Source organism: Orbicella franksi, chromosome 8 (genome assembly GCF_964199315.1).
Source record: "Orbicella franksi chromosome 8, jaOrbFran1.1, whole genome shotgun sequence".
Classification (NCBI taxonomy): Eukaryota; Metazoa; Cnidaria; class Anthozoa; order Scleractinia; family Merulinidae; genus Orbicella; species Orbicella franksi.
The window spans coordinates 5,902,146-5,923,941 of NC_138152.1; the positions used below are offsets into that span (position 1 = coordinate 5,902,146).

Here is a 21,796-nt window from a genome sequence, read left to right on the forward strand (position 1 = left end):
ACTTCTGCGAAAAAATTTTTCGATTTGGATAAAATGCAATTTTTTAAAGTTTTTTTAAAGACGTTCAAATTTGCCGCCATTTTGGTCCACCATTCGCACCAGTCTTCCTCGGTTTGAAGTGAGTCGTGACATAGTTCAGGAACACGTGATTTGGGTCTTGACTTATCTGATTTGAAAACAAGTGGAAATTTTGCTTCAGAGTTGTCTGCATTTAGTTGAAAATGCCGGAAAGGTGCGTTGCCGCTCTTTGTAACAACGTTAATGATCCAGAAAACAACATCAGCCTTCATCGTAGGTTCCTGAACTTACGTCACAGGCATCAGTCTCGTGGCCATTTTAAGCTCGTTATTCTTGTGATCAGCGGCAGGGGTCGACCGCAAGAAAATTGAATTTTGAACTTCGTAAAGATTCGTAAAAAAATTGCGTTTTATCCAAATCGAAAATTTTTTTCGCAGAAGCTCATTAGATGAAATGTAGAATTAAATGAGCGAAAACTAAGTTTTGACATTATGGGCACTTTAAGTAGAAACGGATTTGGATACCTGCTGCTATCTTGTTTCACGCAGTGCTGTCAAAGGGAATCAGCGTATGTTTAATTTATACTTCATGTGTGCGTCCTAAACTAACCACTCCTTTGTGTTCATATCAGGAGAGATTCCGCCGTATCATTATGGGACTCACTACTCATCCACCATGATAGTAGCCTCCTATCTCATCAGACTTGAACCTTTTACTCAGCACTTTCTAAGAGTTCAGGTAATTGTGATGTGCCTTTTTTTGTTTTCATTCTGTCACACTTGTCCAAGACTCAGTTGCTCGAGGGCTGGATAACGCTAGCCACCGAATAAATCGCTATCCAGTGGACAAGTGTCAGTTTCTCTAGCAATTGTATTTTCCCGTTTCTCACTAGACATCATTTCTTTGTTTGCCGCGGTTATTTAACACTAAACCTTCCCGTGTCCTCTCCCTAGGGGAATTTTGACCTGCCTGACCGCTTGTTTCACTCTGTGAAAGACGCGTGGCTGTCTGCGGCCCACACCAACATGGCGGACGTCAAAGAGCTGATTCCAGAGTTCTTCTACCTCCCAGAATTCCTCACGAACCACAACAAGTTTGAATTCGGCACCAAGCAGAACGGTGATGTCATCGGTGATGTCTGTTTACCACCCTGGGCCAAAGGCGATCCGCGGGAGTTTATTCGGCTTCACAGAAAAGTATGAGCATGTGATTGTATACTGTGTACAGGGTTTAAGCGCAGAAAATCCACTCAACTACCGGTTTTCGTCGGCTGGAATGTGCTGAGGATTTGAAGCGTAACTGTGATAGCTTGCCTGATTTTTTTCGTTCTGGCCAGGAACCTGTTCACAGGCTAAATTGTGAAGACGTTTGTTAAAAGACGTTATAGAAATACAGCGACAAACCAAATACGTGTCGACCGAACATTTGGATAAAATTATTAACTGAATTCCTTTCGCCTATTCGACGTGAACCGAACCACATTTGGCTCTAAACGTAATTAAACGTCTCAAGATTCGGTTTGGGAGTTTTTGAAGGTCTCATTACTTCGAAACAAATACATACATTTGGTAGCGGCGGTTTTTGGCGGGATTTGCACATGCGTCACACATTTAACCGCTGTATAGATCTGATGTATCGCGGCTCAGTTTTAATTTTCCATTTCAAATCGTGACACGTGATCTATTTCTATCCCAGGCCCTGGAGTGTGATTACGTCAGTGCTCATCTCCATGAATGGATTGACTTGATATTTGGATACAAACAACAGGGACCTCTGGCTGTGGAGGCCAGCAACGTCTTCTATTACTACTACTACGAGAGTAATGTAGATATCCTTTACACAAAGTTCGCTTCGAACGAAGATTTGCATTGCAAACTGTGTTAAGCGCTGGTCAATCGGAGAAAGCAAGTTTCCCACTTCTTTTGACCTTATCAAATTTGCAAAGTTGTTCATTGTTACTTAATTCAACGCAAGTCAACACAAGTTTGAATCATTAAAACTGCATTTCGACAACTTGCGAATCCGTTTAGCTAGCGCTTTCCAGTGTATCATAAATGTCGATTTCCGAATTGTTTTTATTGATCGTAACATGGTGCATCTCCTTAACAATTGTCACATTTCCATCGCATCGACGATCCAATAAAGAGAAAATCCATTATAAGTATGATCGACAACTTTGGACAAACACCGAAACAGGTTAGTTCTCGCGAAAAATAATTTTGCTTCATTTTAAACAGTACCTAGTGTGCTATTATCTGTGAGTGACAGTGTGATCTTCTTTCAGCTGTTTAAGCGTGCTCATCCTCCTAAGAGAGTATTACGCAGCGTGGAATCAGACACGCAGACTGGGACTCTTGTCAATGTTGATCGTTTGTTCTTTCATAATCTTCCCAATCTTGTGCCATCAGCCCAGCCGGTCAAAGGTCAGTGGAAATCACTAAATCGTTTTGAGGTAAACTTCATGACACTGCATGAAAACGTTCAGTTTTGTATAATTGTTTCTGTTTTATTTTCCTGACAGAACTAAAAGGTCCTGTTGGACAGATGATTCAGTCTGACAACAGAGGACTTTTGGCTGTGGAGAAAAACAAGGTAAATAGTAGTTACTATCTTCAAGCTGTTGAACAAAAGTCCCCGGGGGGGACTCCCATATGGAAAGAACGGGGGTGTTCGCTGGAAATTTTGAAAAGAACCCCTAAGAGGTACCAAGATCCTATTTTGTGGGCGTGGCTTGAAATTTTTTCACTCCTAACAGGTACCAATAGCTGGTTTTCACATGACGTCACTAAAATTCGAACTACAAAACTATTGATCTTCCTGAGATTTTACTTAAATGATGTATAAGAACAGCTGAAAACTAATGTTCATACAAATTTCCACTCCGACTGGGTTTCTGGTTTTGTGATAAACTACGCTTGAATTTCTAAGCTTTTGCGTGACGCGGCATTTACATGACGGCCTAGAGAGCTGTCATGATGGTTAAAAAAGTGACTTATTTTGGGGAACTTGGCTATCTGAACAGTTCATGTCTTAGAAAAAGTATTATTTTAATGTTTTAGAGTTCCTCGAGGGATAAATTCACGCTTTTGTAATAAAACTCAGTGACAGATGTTTCTGTTGGTTTCCGGCCACCATGTTGGTGCGCATACGGATGGTCACCAGCATGGCGTCTCCATACAAATCTCTATAAATTTGGGTAAAAAATTTCTCCGCATATCTCGCATAAGAAAAATTGCTGTGACCAGAATTTTGGCGAGAGTCTTTGCATATTTACCTTCTTTCATTTCCCAGATTCTGGACTTTATCTATTGACCGGTTTTGATTTCTGTTTTGATCTATTTTGAATTGCGTGACACTGAAAACCAGCAATTCTAAGGCAAAATTAATACTCAGTTGATTTCCAAATATCTCGTGTCTTGTATATTTTCGGCTCAATACCCGTAAAAGATGCCGCAAAAGTTCCCGCTGTGGACCTTTTGAGACAGAACACCCTAAGAGGCACCAAATCGGCTTATTTAACCCCTAAAAGGTACGGCGAGCACCTCCATCCCTTTTTATATGGGAGCTCCCAGTGGGGGGCAAAAATCACGCGTGTTGCCAATATGGCTTATGTAGACAGCATTTAGCTCTGGTTTTCAGAGTATGAAGTGACTGAGAGTATTACTTCTAAGCGTGTTCGTAACAGAACACAACCCGCTATTTTGTCGAGTTAGCCCATTCGCCGACTTGTCGGTACCCATTTATCGGCTCATATATTCCTCTTTGGAGAAAAGCATTGTCAGAGTACTGTCTTGCTAAAGAACACAACTCAATGACCCCGGCCGGGATTTGAACCCAGACCTCTGAATCTTGCGTCTCTTGCAGTAACCAAAACTTAACGTACTTTGCGCTCATTTAACGCAAACCTGTGTATTAGTAAATTGAAGTAAACCATTTACTGAGAATTTCATCCGGCTCGTTTGTAAAAAATATAAGATAGGCTAGTTCTTATCTTGTCTTTGAAATCCTTGTCTTTGTATATGTGAATATTTAATCCCTTGTTTCTTGTTAGGTATTAGTCCCTCCACACAACAGCCGCTACATCGCGTGGGGGTTTGGTGATTTGAGCATGCGTACTGGATACTATGAAACGGAACGGGTAAATATAATCACTCAATTTGATCTCGAGTATTTGTTAGAAGGCAACCCATGTTGGTAATTAAATCACTGTCGTCCGCTTTACTCTTAGATCCTAGCCGTCTACGAGAACTTCCATATTGGACAAGTCCTGTGTATATCGTGCCCAGACTCCCACACTCTGATAACAGGAGGCACAAGCACGGTAAGGAGGACACACCAAGACAATTACATGACTCTCTTCTCGCCGTTTTATTTGTTGGCCATGGTGGAATCTTCTTTTAAATAGACAAGTCAAAAGGGGATAACCTTGGTCTTATTTTACAAATTTCGGTTTTTCCCTTTACAAGCATGAAATCTCTGGATATTTCCCATTTTGCCCAGAATTCCGGAAATTTCGATCAGAATGTAAACATTTCCGAAATAAACGGGACGTCTTGAAATGCAGTCCAAAATTTCCAACCAAAATGTCAGAATGGATAATGTGCATGCCATTTGTAATTCTTCTCAGCCATCTTAAAATTATGATCAGGTCGAACTCGTCCTAGGCTTTCTCGGTGATATAGGGGTTGTTGAGTAAATGGTAAATCAATCCGGACGGAATTACCATCAGGGATTCTTGCTGACCATTAGTACAAACCGTTGACAAACCCGTTTCTCCGTTTATATGGTTAACAACATATATTTCTCGCTTTGGTTTTTCCATTTTCAATATGCCAGATTTAGTAGGTCCGTTCTGCCTTCACCGTAATAATCCTCTTCAGAGATCTCTTCAGGCGTTTTAGTCACGCAATCCTTAGCGTTGCGTGATTTAACGAATTCTGTTGTGTTATGATGCAGCTCGTCTGTGTGTGGGACATGGTGAAAAGCAGTGGAAGAGAGAAAAAACCGCAGATCATTTTACATGAGGTGAGTAAATCATTCTCCACACTCTTCCCCTGCTATGCGTCCCTTTTAACAAGACATCACTTTAATAACCATGACTCTTGATGAATTTTCTGTTAACAGGTGTTGTACGGCCATTCCGCATCTGTCACGTGCTTAGCGGTGTCCACAGCCTACAATCTTATTGTCAGCGGTTCTGAGGTGGGGCGTTTTACTGAACCTGTTCTTTTTTTGTCAGAACATGTTTGTAAACTTCTGTACGTTGAAAAGTTGCCACCCAGGAACCGAGTACAAACTGTGGTGATGTGAGGCATATTTCTTCATCTTTACCCCAGTAAGGCGTCAGTTTATTAAGCGTCTGGCCTTATCTTAATGACGGATTTTTTCACAGTGTTGATGTAGATCCACGAGGACTGTCATGTTCTCGAGCTATTTCGACCGCGTCTCTATAACATGTATTCATAAGCCGTAAGTGTATTACGAGGACAGAACTGTGGTCGGCTTGTCTGTCTGTCTGCCTGTCTGTTTGACTGTCTGTGTCTGTCAGTCCGTCCGTTTGCAAAACCAATCCAAACAGCTAAAATTACATATCGATGTTTTGTACATGAAGAGGTACTTGAGGACGTCGTACGATTGGTCTGAGTGTGACTGCTTATCACCATGATTTGTTTTTTTGCAGGACAAGACGTGTATTGTGTGGGACTTAAGTAAACTGACTTATGTCAGGCAGTTATCACAACACATGGCTCCTATCACTGCAATTTGCATCAACGATTTAACAGTAAGTTATAACTGTTCTCAGTTTTTTAACTCATTGACGTGACATTCCAGTTTTCCTCGTAGCCGTTAATTGGACTGTCACGCAACACTCTTGAGCGTTATGTGGCGTTCCAAAATCTACTCCAAACACGGCCTTATTTATAGGAGCATCCGAAATATGAAAGAACTTCCATCTGCTATTATTTTTATGTTTCTATGGAAGATACGCAAAACTTTAAAATTTTTCTCAGTGCCAAAAGTTTAGTCAGTTCTTAAACGCAATCAAGGCGATAACTTTTGGTTTGTTCTATAGAAGCATCCAAAATCTTAAAATGTAGAGGAACGGGTGAATATGAAAAGAATGAAACTGCAGTCGTTGCAATCGAAAAAAGAAAGAGAAATGTTCGTGAATCTTGTAATAATTGGTATATCGATGGATGCTTGCATAAACTCAAATGGATACTAACCATTAGCTGGCTAACTCTTAGTCTGTTGGAACACGTTTTTTTCTGCGAGTTAGTAACAGGATACTCACTTTTGTGTTGGACTTACCATTGCCTCTTCCATGTGTTCAGTTAATTGGGGCGTAGCGCGAAAATCGGCGAGCGAAAAAACAAGGAATGCGCAGCTTTCTCTCGCCGCGCTTCTCCCCAGTTTTTTCGCTCTGCGTTTTTACGCGTTGCGCCCCAACTAACTGAACGACTGGAAGAGGCTAGACTTATCAAAACACCTGGATTCTGTTCGCGAGTGATAGTTTTATAAGGTGCTTATTTCATCACCAAAATTCTTGCTCGTCCTGTTTTACAAGATAACAAACTTGATTGAACACGTATTGTGTATGTATTTTCCTCAGGGTGATATCGCGACGTGTGCAGGCACATATCTGTACGTTTGGTCCGTGAACGGTCAGCTGATCGTAAAAGAGAACACTTCGTTACAAAACAACAATCACATTCAGTGCTGCGCCATGTCAGAGGTAGGCTGAAGTATTACCACACTTCTCAATTCTCCCAACAGATTCTCATACATTTCTCTCGATGTTAGCTTTGAGAATTTAATGTTGTATCAGGACAATGACCCCTGGTTAATGATGTTCTTTTTTCTCATTACTTGCCTGCATGACGGTGTGTTCGTTTTGTAGAAAGAGTTTAGATTTTGAAGACAGGTGGGAATGTTTTTGAAGGTTAAAGAGAAGTCTTTCCTTGTTCCTCTGTTTCAAAACGAGTCCTCGTGCAAAACGTTTCATATGAAAATGAGTTTGATTTTCATGAAAATGAACCTGTAGGTAGAAAACATTTTCATATGAATGGTTCCGCACTAAGACTCGTTTTGATACAGAGGCAAAAGCCAACTCGGAAATGGCCTTTTAACAGCAACCTCCTTATTTGTACCCAAATTTACATGAAGCCTTTTATAACGGTATTTTCCTGTACTGAGCGGACCGTGGGTGAGGTTAAAGAGAGAAAACACCTCAAAATTATTTCATGATTAGGTAATTTTACAAGTGAGTCAATGAAAGCGTATCTAATGTTAATGTGCGAAAAAAAACACTATTTTTAAAACCTTTTTTGATTATTTTGTAGCTTTCGGAATGGGATGAAGAAAACGTGATCCTCACGGGCTCTATGGATGGTGTTGTTAGGGTGAGTTTTTACTTTCCATCAAATTTGGTAAACGCTGTAGTTGAAGGGCCTCGTAGTTTTAGCACTGGCCAACTGTTCATAGAATTAATTAATTTTCCCACCTATTGAAATGCCTTCTGTGGAGGAAGAGTCGCATTTTAAACTGTCATTTTCTTGAATTCTTTCACTGCAGATGTGGGGAATCGAATTCTTTGACGAAGCAGCGAAGAACCGACGTTTTCTCAAACCACCATCCCCAAAAAGTGATGGCTCTACATCAAAAAGCAAACAAGTTGAGAAGGAAACTTCAGACCGGGACGAGTCTCAAGGGACTGGTACTCAGGACTCTGCCTTGCAATCACAGCCAGCCCCAGACTCTTCTCCTACAGGAAGTGATCAAGCCTCGATGAATCAGAGCCCGCAATCCAACCAGCGAGCTGTTATCCCCGAACAAGCGGAGCCTCGTCTTGAAATGCCAAACGATGAAACTTCCGAGGAAAAAATTAGTGACCACTTGGCCGTTAAGGCAGCAGAGCATGCTGGGACGAGTGAAGGAGTGAAGAAAGAACGTCACGTGACACCTAACTTGCGCGATGAAAGTATAGACGAAGATTATGTTATTATTCATCACAAAGAAAAAGGAGACTTACCAAAACCAGGTATTTTGTGGTTGTTTTTGAAAAACTAGCATGAACTAGCGATGGACTAGCATCCCATCCTGGGGGGAGTAGAAATACTCCTAGTCGCTTCATGCCACAGAAACTGGGATAAGCTCCGGCCTGATGGGCCACTTGGCTCGTATACAGACTTAATTTTTTTTTACGAAAAACTGTCGAAACTGTTTTGTTGGGGATGTCTCTGGCTTTTGGGGTTGTCATTGTTTGTTGGTGTCGCTGTTGGGGTTGTGATTCTTTTTTTGTCGTTGTTGTCCTTCCTGACTTTTCGTTTTTGTTTTGTTTCAAGTGTGGAGAAGACGTTTGGTGCTCAGACACAAGCTGACAATGCACACAGCTTTTGCCAGAGAAGATAACTCGGCTCCAGCGGCAATCACTTCTTTACTCGTGTCCAAGTAAGTTCTAACCAGAACCATATTACAAGGCCAAATTAGCACAGCTATATCCTAGACGCTTGGTTAATCCTAAGTTAGAACCTGAATCGCTATAAAAGCGTTTTGGCGTACTGAGGCCCTATATACTTATCAAAACAATTTCCTATCCCTTAACCAATTGATCGACCTAGTTCACTGACCTACCTCACTGACGCATGGACGTACTGACGGACAAGATTTGTTTGTGTACTTCTATTTCTGAATGTCTTCGTTATTCTTTTAGGGATCATCGCAAGTTACTGGTTGGTGATTTTCGGGGACGAATTTACAGCTGGTCCGTGACCGATGCTGCAGGTACCATGTGATAGCAGATCTTTTCATCTCTTTGTCGGCGCATTTTTACTGCAGTCTGCTTGCAACGATTTCTAGAGCGACTACATGCATTGAAAACTAATGGTCTCTAGCACTTCGAACAACGATTGGGGGGAAGATTACAACCAGACTCCCAAAATGGCTGGAAATTATTAAATGCCTCATATGTAGCTTAAATCTCATATATTGTCATACCTGTGTGTTTCGCTGTAGGTCGCATGGCTGATCACTGGGTCAAGGATGAATTTGCCGACCTTTGCTCGAGCTGCGGAATCAAGTTCAAATTCATTGAGAGACGTCATCACTGCAGGGATTGTGGGAAGGTGTTCTGTGCAAGGTATCACGTGACTGGAGTCAACACAGACAATGCTAACGGGTTGTAAGCTCTTCGACTGGTTTACTGGACTGATTGGTTTTAGTTCTTTGACTTGTTTTACTAGAATAACTGGTTTTACAAGAATTACTGGTTTTACTAGATTGACTGGTTGTACTAGAATAAATGATTTTACTAGTTTGAGTGTTTCACTAGATTGACTGGTTTTACTAGAATAACTGGTTTTACTAGTTTGACTTTTTTACTAGATTGACTGGTTTTACTAGAATGACTGGTTTTACTAGAATGACTGGTTTTACTAGAATGATTGGTTTTACTATAATGACTGGTTACTACTCGGCGTGACATCACTTTTATTCTTTTTCTTCTTCAGGTGTAGTAGTTACGAATCAGAGGTGACCCGTCTTGGAATCCATGCCCCTGTCCGCGTGTGTCATGCGTGTTACAACAAACTCAAGAAATCATCCAAGAAGACCAACAGCTAACACCCAGTTTTCCCTCATCTGACGGGAAATTAAAATTCAGACGTCATAATTCATTTTAGAACAGCATCTGAACTGATCCTAGAAGACAGCTGTAAACGAGTACTTGCTGGACAGTGGACAACGAATTATTAATAATGATTTATTTTTCTGGACGTAAGCTGACAGAACCCAACACTCGAGATTGACCGTGACACGAACATTCCCCTTCTTACGTAAAATGCGGTATTGACGCCGGATCTGTCACGCAAGGTCTCTGATAAGCGTGACAAATGCCTGTTTTTTTTGGATGAATGACTTGACGAACAGATCGGTACGTTAGGTTTCGTGGTAAACCTTTAAGAAACGAAACAAGATGTAGACTCAGTTGTTTTTAATGTGTACAATTCTCTTCGACTTCAGTTACGTTCAGCTGAAAACTTTTATATTAATTAGTTTAGTCTTTTTTCAACCAAGTTATTTTACCAAAAGTCTATCATCCGAAGTATAATGACAGATCTCGATCCCTTCGACATTTTTCATAACAAAGAGATTCTCCAAGGCCTTAATGTTGTGGTCATTTGTTGTGACTTGTTCTTTCGAGGCTCTACAGATAAAAAAAAGAATTTCGTATAAATAATTTACCTGAGGAAGTAAATCTCATCATTTCATTCGTAACTGGTGCTCACAAGTTTGACCCCTTGAGGGTTAAATATAAAAATTTTCGCCAGTGCTTAATTGCATAAGCACAATACCAATGTGCCAGCAATGTCAGTGATACCAACATCGTGCTGTGTAGTCGTAATGTAGTTCCATAGCTTGTAGTACCTAATTATGTCGTTCCGAAAGAGTAGTGACGTTGCAATGTGGAAGAAGTGCAGTCGGAAATAGGACCAATAAGGCTTCACGAGTCTCAAGGCTGAGGCCGCGTCCACACTATGCCGGAGAAATTTGAAAACGCAGCTTCATTTCTACGGTTTGGCCTACCGTCCACACTAATCCGTCACGAAAACGGAGCTTTTATGAGAACGGAGCTTTTCGAAAACACTCTTCAAACCAGAGGAATTTGAAAACGCCGGCTTTTCGTTTTCGTGTGGACAGAAAACATTTTCAAAACGAAGCTTTTCGAAAACGATGTACACACGTTAATCATGCGATTTCCCTGAACGAGTTTTCGTCAAACACAAATCCAAGATGACCGGTGATTATTGCGTTTTTACCTTCCTCCAGCGTAGTGTGGACGGAAAACATTTGATGCGTTTTTAATGTGAAACCTCCGTTTTCAAATTCCTCTGGCGTAGTGTGAACGGGCCTGGCAGTTTCAACAAGTTTTAGTTTTAGCCAAAGCTAAATGTCCTGTAGAATGGGTTAAAGACGCGAAGAAAATGTCGATTGGTGTAAACCCGGTTTACGCCAGGGCCTAACGTAGACGACGGAGACTGAAAGTTAACCGGACTTCATTCAAACGCGGCCAAACGAGGATGATAGCGCTAGAGTTGACAAAAGCTGGACAATGAGCAAACGAAAACGAATATTTAAACAGGTTCAAACTTGATAAGAGTTGGCTTAAAGGTATCCTCTCGGCTTGTGCTTCGCCCTGTTTTAAAGCCTGCGAGTTCCTTAGAGGCTGACTAACCTTTGTTGAATGAACAGGTCTTTTGATTTCCCCCAAAATAGTTCTGTATGGCGTATTAAACACAACAGTGTGATCAAATGCGTGCTTCAGCACCTGGATGAAACATTGAACGAACAAGTGTCAAGTCTCATTTGCCTTAAAGTTAATATATTTTGTATGTAGAGGAAGTCATAATTGTCAACAGTACATTGTCGATGATACTAAAGGTAGAAAATAATACATTTGTAAATATGTTATTCTCTGTGAGGGTACAATAAACTGAAGGCGTGTTCGCCATAAAGATTACCAGAAAAGATTGTGCAGAGTGAAAAACAATTTATTTTATCACAAGCGAATTTCTGTTCGTGTTCACTCAAGTAAAGCGAAATCAACACGACTCTTGACTTTTTTCCCCTCAAACTTCAAGTTAAAAGCAAACCTTCACCAAATAAATATTGTTTTAAACAACTATCACAAGATCTTGGGTGATTCAGACATTTCAGAGTTACTTTTACGGCAAAGAGTAAAAATTGCCTCGGGTTGTGTCCTATTCTCCCCTAACCCTTGAATGATTCTGACATTCTAACATAAAATAGGAAAAATCTCTTCACTGTAAATGCAGATAGCCTCACTTTAGTTTTCAAACCACTCCAGAAAGACGACGAAAAGTTATTTGTGACAGTCGCCGTAAACTTCATTCTTTCCCTCTCTATTAACCTGTTTCTTTAGAGCAGTTTCAATCGAGTGCTTAAAACGAAAACCAACGAAATCACTCCGGCCAATCACAATGGACTTACTATCAAGTGAACCAATCGAATGTTGAGTGCGAAGCGCGGGAAAACGTATGCGAGGAGTCACAATTGTTTTCTGTTTTACTTCTGATTAGATGAAAGAGGAGCGTGATTTTTTTTTAATCAATCGTTTAAGGTAGCGATGTAAAACCAATTACTTTTCGACACTCAAGTGAAAACCGCTCCATTTTCTGTTTTTTGTTATTTTTTGTTTTAAATTTTACCGTATAGCTATTAAACGCTTTAATGATTTTAAGTTCAACGAGAAAACAACGAACATTTTAATTTCAGCGTTTGCTAAGTTCAGTTAATCGGTCGGTCCCTCGGTTAGATTTCGCGACAGGCAACGAGCACGAACGTTTCACAGTTCTTGTTTTTCGCGCTCTTTTACTTGTGGATTAGCCTCTTGGTCAGTTTCTTGATCACGTGTTTCCCCACTTCCTTGCAAGTGACCTGGGTCGTCACTCGGTGAGGTATCTACATCATCCGCTCTCTGATTTGCTTCGTCACCAGTCTCCTGCTCTGCGGAATTCCCATCATCCTCCTCGTCTTCGTATGGTTGTTCAATCCCAAGAATCAAATGGGTCAGCGCGTAATATGTGTTGACAAAAGTCTGACGAAATATGAAGTACTTCTCCAAAGCGAATAACTGAACATTTTCTAAAGCGGTTCGGTTTTGGCGAGACATTTTTTCCTGACTCAAAGGGTACGTTTCTGTTAAAAGGAAAGGAACAAGAAAATTTATTACAAACTACGTTTTGATTTACATACAATAAATTATTTCCTACAGGATTTATCCTTAGCCGTTTTCAAATCGATTATAAAATCTTAATTTTGTTACCGTGTATAAATAAGTTAGTAAGTTACTTTTACCGTGTATAAAAAAGTTATCAATCAATTAACCAATCAATCAAATTTACAATTAAATGACGTCACAAAAGATTACCCTGTAAGAAAGAAAAATTTTACTGTCATTCAAGCTTAGAACCTACCACCCCTGCAGAGGTGCGCTCCCTACAATGGACTTTACGGGGAGCTCCCGACCGAAAAGCGCCTTTTTCAGGTTGGACTTCTACAAAAGGGTAGGGATATAACTAGCTGAAGTACTAAATAGGCAATGAAAAACTGTGATTTTAAAACAAGTGCCTTTAAAAACATCTCGAGCAGATGCACGTCACCCAAGGGATACAGTGTTTCTACTGTGAGATGTGAAATGATTTCACTCTTCCATGGATATGCGGATATAACAAAGACTTACTTTTCCTGTCAAAACTGGTGTACAAACGAGGTGAGGGTTTGTACCTCGGGTTGAAGCCTCCCGTTCAATATGTTGTTGAATACCTTTCTCCCGAGGGGGGGGGGGGGGGGGGCGGGGGAGGTGGGTACTTACCCGGATGCAGAATCCAGTTTCTGATGGTCTCGTTGTTCCATTGGGTGACGTTAAAGAACACGTACATCCAACATGAAGGCGTGTCAGACACTGTGTACACCAGGTGCGTGTCATTAGATGGAATGGAAATCTCTTGACCTACCTCTACAGTGTGGTTCGCGTTGTTAAACTCCACCTTCACTTGACCTAAAGTAAAATACACAGTTGAGTTATGTTTCTGTTTCTATCTCTGTTCACATGTCATAGCCAAGGCAGGGAGGTAGCCGAGGTATGGTAGGGAGCCTTCGGAACACGCACGATGGTTGAGGCGAATGAGGGAAAAAGGCAAGCCTATCATAACGCATAAACGAAGCCATCAGTTTCTCAAGAAACTGTTGGGCTGCGTCGAAGGGCAAGCGAAACACTTGAATAGGACAAAGGTACATAAACGCCGTAGCGAGTAAGTGGAGCTGACGTTTCGCCCGTTAATAACCTGGCTATGCCTCCTGGTCTTAAAAGGTTTGCTTTTATAGATAAAACCATAAAATTTTTCGATTCTCTCAGTGTATTGCGCTAGTAAGTATTCCTTGGCATGAAAATGGAAAGAAAGAGGGGCGAATTCCCAGCATTGTTCGGTTTTGGCATCGAACACTCTTCACTCAGTGTGTACCTGTTCCATCAATTAGGCGCTCAATAATCTATTCATCTGTAAAATTTAATTAACCAAACAGGCATTTATCAAGAAAAGCTTTTTATGTCACTTTACCGTGTAACAAGGTCAAAGATGCGTTAAGTTCTTCAGCCACAAAGTTTTCCAAGAAAAGCCCCGGAAAATCAGCCACAAATGTGATGGAACTAAAGTTGGACTTCTCTTTCAGGTCCTTCCTCATTTGGACCATTTTCTCGCGCCACGGGGACAGCTCTGTCAGCAAAGGTTGAATCCAAGGTGTCTGTTTAAATGGCGACCAGGGAGCCGTGACCATGTCCACGTTAGGATCTACCATTCGCTGTTGGAAACGCCTGTTCATGGAGCGCCACACATCCAGGTAAATGGCAGGATCAGTGATGTTGAGATCCGGGTGAGCTTTGAGTTTCTCAGCCATGCAACTCATGTATTGTTTGGTCATGTCCGGGTGCGAATTCCAACGCGACTGACGGCCCTCCCTTAAAAATGCCTAACAAAACGTCATATATGTTCACTTAGCAATGTATCTATAAAGTTTCCATCCTCACTAAGAGCATTGTTAGTGCATTGCTTTGGGAAGATCCGGATCAGGAGTTATGATTCAAGATCAGGTTGCACTAGAGCAGTTTTCAATTGAGTGTCATAAAACCAAAACCAAAGTAATCACTCTAGCCAATCACAAAGGACATAGACAATGCAGTGACCCAATCAAAACTTGAAGTAGATACATGTAGCTGACGCGAAGCGCGGAGAAAAGCGAGTGAGTGTTTACTTCTGATTGGATGAAAAAGTGGCGCCAGTTCTTTAAGCCGATCGTGTAGCGTAGTTGATGCAAAACCAATTACTTTTCGACATTCAAATGACAACCACTCTAAGGGAACCAATAAGATACCTCTGAAGGATTTGTCGGTTCCTTTGATGCACCATGATATGAGAGATCTTGAATCATGTTCAAATCCTGCTCAGGATCATCCCAAAGCAACACACCCTATGAACACCCTCTGGTTAAGTTAAAAGTTTGGATTGGAGAAGCCATATGGGTCATCAGTGCCAGCACAGTGCTAGCACTTACTTCATCTAGCTCCCCCTCACCACCCTTCAGGATTCTGTCAAACTACCCCAACAATTCTCCAGGACCCATTCAAATACATTTGCACAGAGAGAAGCACTGTGAGAGTCAAGTGTCTCTCCAAAGAAAAGGCACACCCAACGCAGCAGCTGATCATGAATAGAAACGAAAGGGCGTTTTGGTGAGGGATTGCTGAATGGAAACAATGTGCAACAGTAATCTTGGCTAATTCTGTTTGTGATCCCTGTGACACTTAATAAATACTCTACAAAACTGATGTAACTCTTACCGTAGGTCTGATGTAAGTGACCTCTCCAGATGCTCGATCCACTACTTTGACCCGCACATGTTGAGTGCTCCAAGAATGTACCATCATGTCCCATGAGTAGCCATACAGGCCTTGGGTCCAAGCATTGTAACCCTAGAATCATAACACAGACCATATGACAAGTATTAACATCAACAGATCTTTATAACCATGTGTTGTCTCCATTGTGTAATAGTGAATGCTGCATTTGAGTCAGTGGAGGGAATATTGTGCTGAAAAGTCCAGACACAATTCAGTGCAGATTCTCATCCATAACTCTATTTTCAAATAATGAGTGTTATGTGGTTACAGTGTAAGTGACATTGTGTGACAACCCAAAGATTAGTTTGGTCTATACCATCTCAGACTGTTTTAAAGGGGCAATATCTCAACGTTTAGTGTCAATTTCAATACAGTCACTGATGGTCATAACCCCTGAGCCTATCCATAAGCATTTTGAGATGGTTTCTAACCAGATGCAGGTCATAAACAGAATTTTATCATGGCTAATTATTTCTTATTTTCTGGAGGGGGAATTTTGCAGTTTAAAATGGGTTTGGTCAATCAATATTTGGATCTCTGAACAAAATCATAAGAAACAAAATATTAAATAGATTGAATCTCTCAAATTGGGACCTATAATCCGAAGAAATACATCACACCTGTATATACTCCCACAAAGCTTGTTTTTTAGAGCGATTTTGCATGTGTGATGTAGGGACTTTTCTGAGCAGAGTTTTACAATTTTTCAACTTTCCAATGTGTTTAAAACATTCTAGAATAGAACTTACAATTTTCAAAAGATTATAATATCACTAAATGTGTGTACATAATGAGTTGCTGTACCTTAGTGATAAAGTGTGAGTATGGAAGGAAGAGCTGACACCCAATGTAAACAAGAACAATGAACACAGAAGCCTTGTGACTAGCTGTTGGTGTTTGGCATTTGTTTGAGGTTTTTGTTTTTTTGCTGTGGTCTTGATCCTTTTTCTGATCATTAACAGACTCTGGGTACACACAGTGAATGCTTGCTTGAGGTTCCTCTTGCGAAGGTAACATCTTACTGATGCAGTTTGGCATGCATGCAAATAACTTCTTGGGCCAGTTGTAAGCACAAAACAGAGGTAACGTGGCCAGCATAGCATATGGGAACATTCCAATGTGAAACATCTGGGAGTTCATGCCGTGGAACATGGCACCAAAGAAAATTCCAATGGGCCGTGTCTTGTCAAAGATGAGAAGAAAACCCTCTAATAGGTCAAAACATAAACCCCCAATATGGACAAGGAAGAGGTCAATTTTTTCATCATCTAGAAAAGGGCGGAATGGATCAAAGACCCACTGACGGGACAGGCCACTCATGGAGTATCCAGTCATCCAATCCATGTCAAGCTTCTTTATGCCGGCATAGAAATACACCAGGAAAATCTAGCAAAGACAGAGAAAGTTCAATTCAGAATTACTCCATTCCACCGCCAATTCAACAAGCAAAAAATTATTAACTACAGTGGAAGCCCATTAATCCAGTCACCAATAGGCCACAAAAAACTGGCCATATTAACAGGGTTGTCGTATTAAAGGGGTTCTTTCAATAAGAAAACGACTGACTGAGCTTTTGTTCGGGCCAGATGAAGTATTCTTGAAATATTTTCCACCAGGGAATGGACAGAGCTTGTACTTGTTGTGGTTCCACTTTTACCTCTGCTTTAAATTTTTTCAAACCAGCTTAAGGGAAGGGGGAATCTGGGAGTAGTATGATAAATGTAGCGGGGTTGATATGGGATCCTGGTGGGGGTAAGGTCGGGTTAGAAACTGAGGGGGGTAGGAAAGGGTTAAGGACTGATGAAGGGTGGGTGGTGTGCATGTCAAAAAAAGTGAAAAAAACTGGTTTGAAAAAAAAATTAAAGGAGATTGTTGAAAAAATTGAACCAAGACATACCCAGGCATATAAGACAGCATTGCGAGCCACCTATATTCTGAAAGAAACGGCAAAAATTCCAACCATACTTTGCAAGATAACAAACTCTATAAACCCTAAATAGTACTTAAGTATACCTGAAAACGTAACAAAACATAGTTCCACTTCGGTACATGTGCATTCTTTATTTCAGGGTTCAATACTCCATCCAACGACCTTCAAAAGAAAACAAAATTCTATCACTAGGAATTAATACGCAATTATTATTAATACCATTTTTCATGTGAACCTGAAACCCATTCCACTTGTAAAGGGTGACACTAGTAAGAGATTTGGCTGAGTAATAAGTGCTTTAACATAATCATTCGTGAAAATAAGTGAAAGGAAGGCGTGTTGGCTATGCATCACCTTGATACCATTGCCGTCATGATTATGAAACATGACGCAAGTGACAAATTAAAAAGTTAATGAATACTTTGATATCAGTTTAAGAAACTAAAGTTTACAAATCAAACTTGTAAGCAATGCACATCTCAGTTTTTGCTAGTTTAATGTCCTCCTGACCAAACTACAGTTATATATGCTTGTGGGAATCCAAGGATATTGAAATGTGGGCATGTGACCTTAATGCATCCAGTAACCACAATTTCGACACTGTACTCTCCCATAAGGATTGAGACTTGCCTAGGCAGGTAAGCCAGTAGCTTATTGTCTTGAACCCTGGAAAAAAGTATTTTGATAATTAAATGAAGAAAGGCTTGACTCACCAGTAGCGATTGGCATCACTCATGAGAAGCATCACTGAAGACAGTCCATATAAGTATGAATGGTTGTTCCACCGTGCCTTCTCCAACAGAAAGATGTACCAGTATGTGACCATGAATGACAGACAGCTTAAACGAAACATAAATCCAAGAAAAATCCCACATGCTCCAAGAAACATTACTAGGTAGAGGACATGCATCCAGTCCACCGACAGAGGCTGAATAAAGTTAAACAGTGGAAAGTGACAAGTGTCCTCGCCAAAATGTTTATCAATGTACAGCATACTGCGCTCTTGAGGAATGTCGATCATCATGAGTAATCCTGATAAATATAAAATTCAGGATGAAGCAATGTGTTTATTTAAACCTGTATAAATACTAAAAGTTAGTTTATGCCACAAAGCTCTAGTGATACCTTTACCTGTTGTAAACACCACCAAGTAGCAGCCAGAGGATAATTATTGTTTCAACAAACTTTTAAGAGATACTGGGCTGAGAAAACAGCTGATTGTGAGCTATTTTAACATCTTTTCATGTCTTAGATAATTAGCATGGAATATTCTGGACAGAGGCAGCCCCATACCAGTTTCCGCCATGTTTACAGAAATTGGTCAGATTCTCCAGAATAACTCAGAAACTCAGAATAACTCTATTAACTTTCAAAACATTTCCTGGGGAGTATGGCTCCAGACCCCTCTAAAAAAAACTTGCGCCTTTGCCCTTCATTGTTTCAGAAATCAGTCACCATTTATCCTAGATCTATGCCTGCCCTACTATGATTAACACCAGTCTTGTGACCAGATTTCATTTACCTATGGGAGACCAGTTCAACAGGGTTCTACTATGTACACTGACAAAGAAATAAACTTCAACAACCTTACCAAACATAATTCTCAATGCAGCAAGATTTGATGGATCAGCTGGTGATGTCATGAACATCATGAGTCTATTCCATAAGCTTGACTGGGTAATGGTTGCCTGACTTTTCTTTTCCTCTTCCATTGTGGTTTTCTTGCCCATCCTAACAGACTCTACTTCAAGCTGATCAATCCTTTTAGATCTTGGTTCCTCTAGCACCTTAAATAGTTTACAGAGAAAAAAAACCTAATTTAAGTTATAATGCATCAATCAGCTGCTCCCCCAGACAACCCCACCACAATCCTGAGAGATTTCAATCATATGTACTAAAGGCATCTGCTGTCAAGTGTCGATTGATACCCTCAATCGATCTGTGATCGACATCTTGATGGGCATTCGATTGACATCCCGAGCAATACTCAGTCAACACTTGATTGACATCTCAATTGACACTCAATTGACACCCACTCAACAGTCGGTCAATATTCATACATGTGTCAGCTGACTCATATGCATCAATCGCAAATTAGTCAACTGTCGACCGACTGTCAACCGAGATGTCAATGAAGTGTTGATCGAGTGTCAGCTAAAGAGTTGATGGAGTGTCAATCAAGCATCAATTAAGTGCTGATCGAGGGTAGTAGACTTTATGTAGTAGAAGTAGACTTTATTGGAGAGGGTAACATTTGACAGTAACAAAGCTGATAAACTAATGGCCCTCACAATAAACACAAAAAGGAAATTAATTAAAATCATTATCATGTACAACCTATAAATATGACTGACTTACAATATCTAAGTAGTAAACATGTAAAACTGCTAGATACTAATAAATGATTGAGTAGTAAATTGATTTTTTAAAATTGATTTAAAAAGTGATCCTTTAAAATGCTTTGTGCTTAGACTACACTAAGGGTATTGTTTGACACTCGACCATCGATGCATTTAGTACACATGATCCAGAGATTTGAGCTTAGTTGACGACTAACCTGGTATTACAAGCCCCATGGTTTGATTTCTGTGAGACAATTAAATCAATGCTTTCTTAGACACAAAAATGAACTAAGCTCCACAGAATGCCCCAGGGGTCCGTGGCTGACTAAATAACTGGATACACGGTTGGAGTAACAGTTCAATGATATGGCTGAAATCTGCCACTACTTGATAGGTGAACTCAAGGTTAATTAATTTAAGTATCTATCCTTTCTGAGTATCATGAAAAGTATGGCATTTCACCAGTAAACACTTCTATAAGTTTCTAAAGTTATTTAATGTGTCAAAAATTTTTCATTCGCTTAAGCTGAGGAGAGTTCTGGATTTCTGACGTATCGAACGTGTAGCCTTTCCTTGAATTATGAATTAAATATTTAAGCATTTTTTAATCCTAATTGAATTGACCTTTTCAAGTGTGACTGGCTTTACAATATTTTGACTTTTTCGCGCAAAAACCAGTCCGGTATTCTGTGCGTATTGGCGATCCAACACGTAAGAGTATTTTCAGATCAGCGAACATTTCCGAAAAATTGTTATTGTCAATCGAGTAAACCCTAAACATACTGTTCTTCCGTTAAGACTAGCACGTTTTAACTGAATTAATGTTATTCGCCGTAAATAATTTACAAGGTTTCTGTAAAAACGTAAGGTTAGGCTTACCTGGGATTTGTATACACCAAACGCTGGTGCCCGCGAGGCAAGACAAAAGATCAGGCGCGCTTTAAGCAAAATCCACCCTAATGAATGACAATAATTGACTGCAATGTACAGCTGCGAAACTTCTTTTGTACTTACTCATCCATCTGCTTAGACTACTACTATCGTGGCATGGTAGCGATTGGTTAAAAGCTTTACTTTGAAAATTTCCAATTTACAAGACCGCCATTTTCTTCTGGACACGACTAGTCTCCAGGTTTCTCTCGTCCACTTAGTATTACGGGAAAATTTTGCGAAACCTCTCATTCACTACAAGGAGCTGTTTTGTTTAGCTATTGTAGTCTCAGTTCTTTTCTGTGTGTGAATCCCGGGGGTGGCGGGGGGGGGAGGTACTCCCTTATATGAGCTACATAGGTATGTGCGGCCCCAAAGGGTATGCTTTTTCAGCCGTTTTGGTCATAAATAGGGTATCGATTTTAGCCTGTTTTGGCCATTTTGGTCAGAAATAGGGTATGGCTTTTGCACTCTAGCCTTGATATGGGTATGTTTTTAAGGAGAAGCCACTTTTTCATCATTATCGAAAAGACAGTTTATAACAAAAGCCCTCCACAATTTATGTTTATGGTAATTTACCATTGGTCTGAACTGGGGAACTTATTATAACGCGGGTCCGAAACAGGGTTTTGATTTAACGGTCAGGTCATAAATAGGGTAGGGAATATCGCAGATTTTGGTCATCAATAGGGTAAGGGTTTTGGGAAGGGGGCCGCACACCCCCACCCAACTTTTCTGGGAGTACCCCCCTCCCCGGGGGGAGTGAATGAAATTTTGTTTTGGAGATTTTGTGATGTCTTTTTTTTCTCTTTGTAAACACTCACTTTTTTCAGCTGAAATCTTTGACTTGGTTTCGAAAAAACACTACAGGCTCCTCAATTCTTTCAGGTTTCTCTCGCGTGATAGTTGACGAGGGCGAAGCGATTTCGTGACTTTTAGAGGTGTGAAATTTGCATTCAAATCGTTAATACTGTACATTTTGGTTGCGTTATCAAAAAATAATGTATTATCAGTGTGAAACTCAGAAAAACGTGAAAACCAGAAATATTTAGAGAATATTAGGGCCCGTACGCACCAGGCGAATTGTTTATTTTGCAAAAG

At 40.4% G+C, this 21,796-nt stretch overlaps 2 protein-coding genes across 4 annotated transcripts in view; one reads left to right on the forward strand and one right to left on the reverse strand.

The window, feature by feature from the left end:
* The window catches only part of LOC145494415 (WD repeat and FYVE domain-containing protein 3-like), a 49,614-nt gene extending 38,192 nt beyond the window's left edge, over positions 1–11,422 (forward strand). The window contains exons 48-65 of the mRNA XM_081473878.1: positions 650–756; positions 972–1,214; positions 1,714–1,846; positions 2,135–2,214; positions 2,303–2,441; positions 2,540–2,610; positions 4,070–4,156; positions 4,247–4,339; positions 4,975–5,043; positions 5,143–5,220; positions 5,699–5,800; positions 6,632–6,754; positions 7,362–7,421; positions 7,594–8,059; positions 8,364–8,469; positions 8,732–8,802; positions 9,034–9,157; positions 9,528–11,422. Of these exons, the coding sequence (XP_081330004.1) occupies positions 650–756; positions 972–1,214; positions 1,714–1,846; positions 2,135–2,214; positions 2,303–2,441; positions 2,540–2,610; positions 4,070–4,156; positions 4,247–4,339; positions 4,975–5,043; positions 5,143–5,220; positions 5,699–5,800; positions 6,632–6,754; positions 7,362–7,421; positions 7,594–8,059; positions 8,364–8,469; positions 8,732–8,802; positions 9,034–9,157; positions 9,528–9,639 (2,264 nt within the window). The 3' untranslated portion in view covers positions 9,640–11,422. The remainder of the gene's footprint in view (positions 1–649; positions 757–971; positions 1,215–1,713; positions 1,847–2,134; positions 2,215–2,302; positions 2,442–2,539; positions 2,611–4,069; positions 4,157–4,246; positions 4,340–4,974; positions 5,044–5,142; positions 5,221–5,698; positions 5,801–6,631; positions 6,755–7,361; positions 7,422–7,593; positions 8,060–8,363; positions 8,470–8,731; positions 8,803–9,033; positions 9,158–9,527) is intronic.
* Positions 11,423–11,776: 354 nt separating this feature from the next.
* LOC145494421 (vitamin K-dependent gamma-carboxylase-like) lies at positions 11,777–21,616 on the reverse strand. 3 transcript variants are annotated; one of them, XM_081473889.1, is made up of 10 exons: positions 20,780–21,616; positions 20,645–20,667; positions 19,015–19,210; positions 18,137–18,455; positions 17,507–17,585; positions 16,298–16,879; positions 15,434–15,565; positions 14,157–14,565; positions 13,412–13,597; positions 11,777–12,735 (listed from the first exon to the last, which is right to left on the reverse strand). In XM_081473889.1, exons 1-10 carry the CDS (start codon positions 20,781–20,783, stop codon positions 12,383–12,385), a joined length of 2,283 nt encoding a protein of 760 aa, XP_081330015.1. In that variant the 5' UTR covers positions 20,784–21,616; the 3' UTR covers positions 11,777–12,382. The 3 variants fall into 3 exon arrangements, with proteins under 3 accessions (XP_081330015.1, XP_081330016.1, XP_081330017.1); XM_081473890.1 differs by lacking the exon at positions 20,645–20,667 and having other exon boundaries at positions 20,780–21,614; XM_081473891.1 differs by lacking the exons at positions 20,645–20,667; positions 20,780–21,616 and adding an exon at positions 19,981–20,461.
* Positions 21,617–21,796: the final 180 nt, after the last annotated feature.

Excerpts from the sequence above, each read along its gene's own strand:
- LOC145494421 (XM_081473889.1), bottom strand. Across the intron at positions 16,880-17,506 it reads ATGTTTTGTTACGTTTTCAG|ATTTTCCTGGTGTATTTCTA; the intron begins GTATACTTAAGT and ends TGTCTTTGCTAG. Across the intron at positions 13,598-14,156 it reads ATCTTTGACCTTGTTACACG|GTCAAGTGAAGGTGGAGTTT; the intron begins GTAAAGTGACAT and ends ATTTTACTTTAG.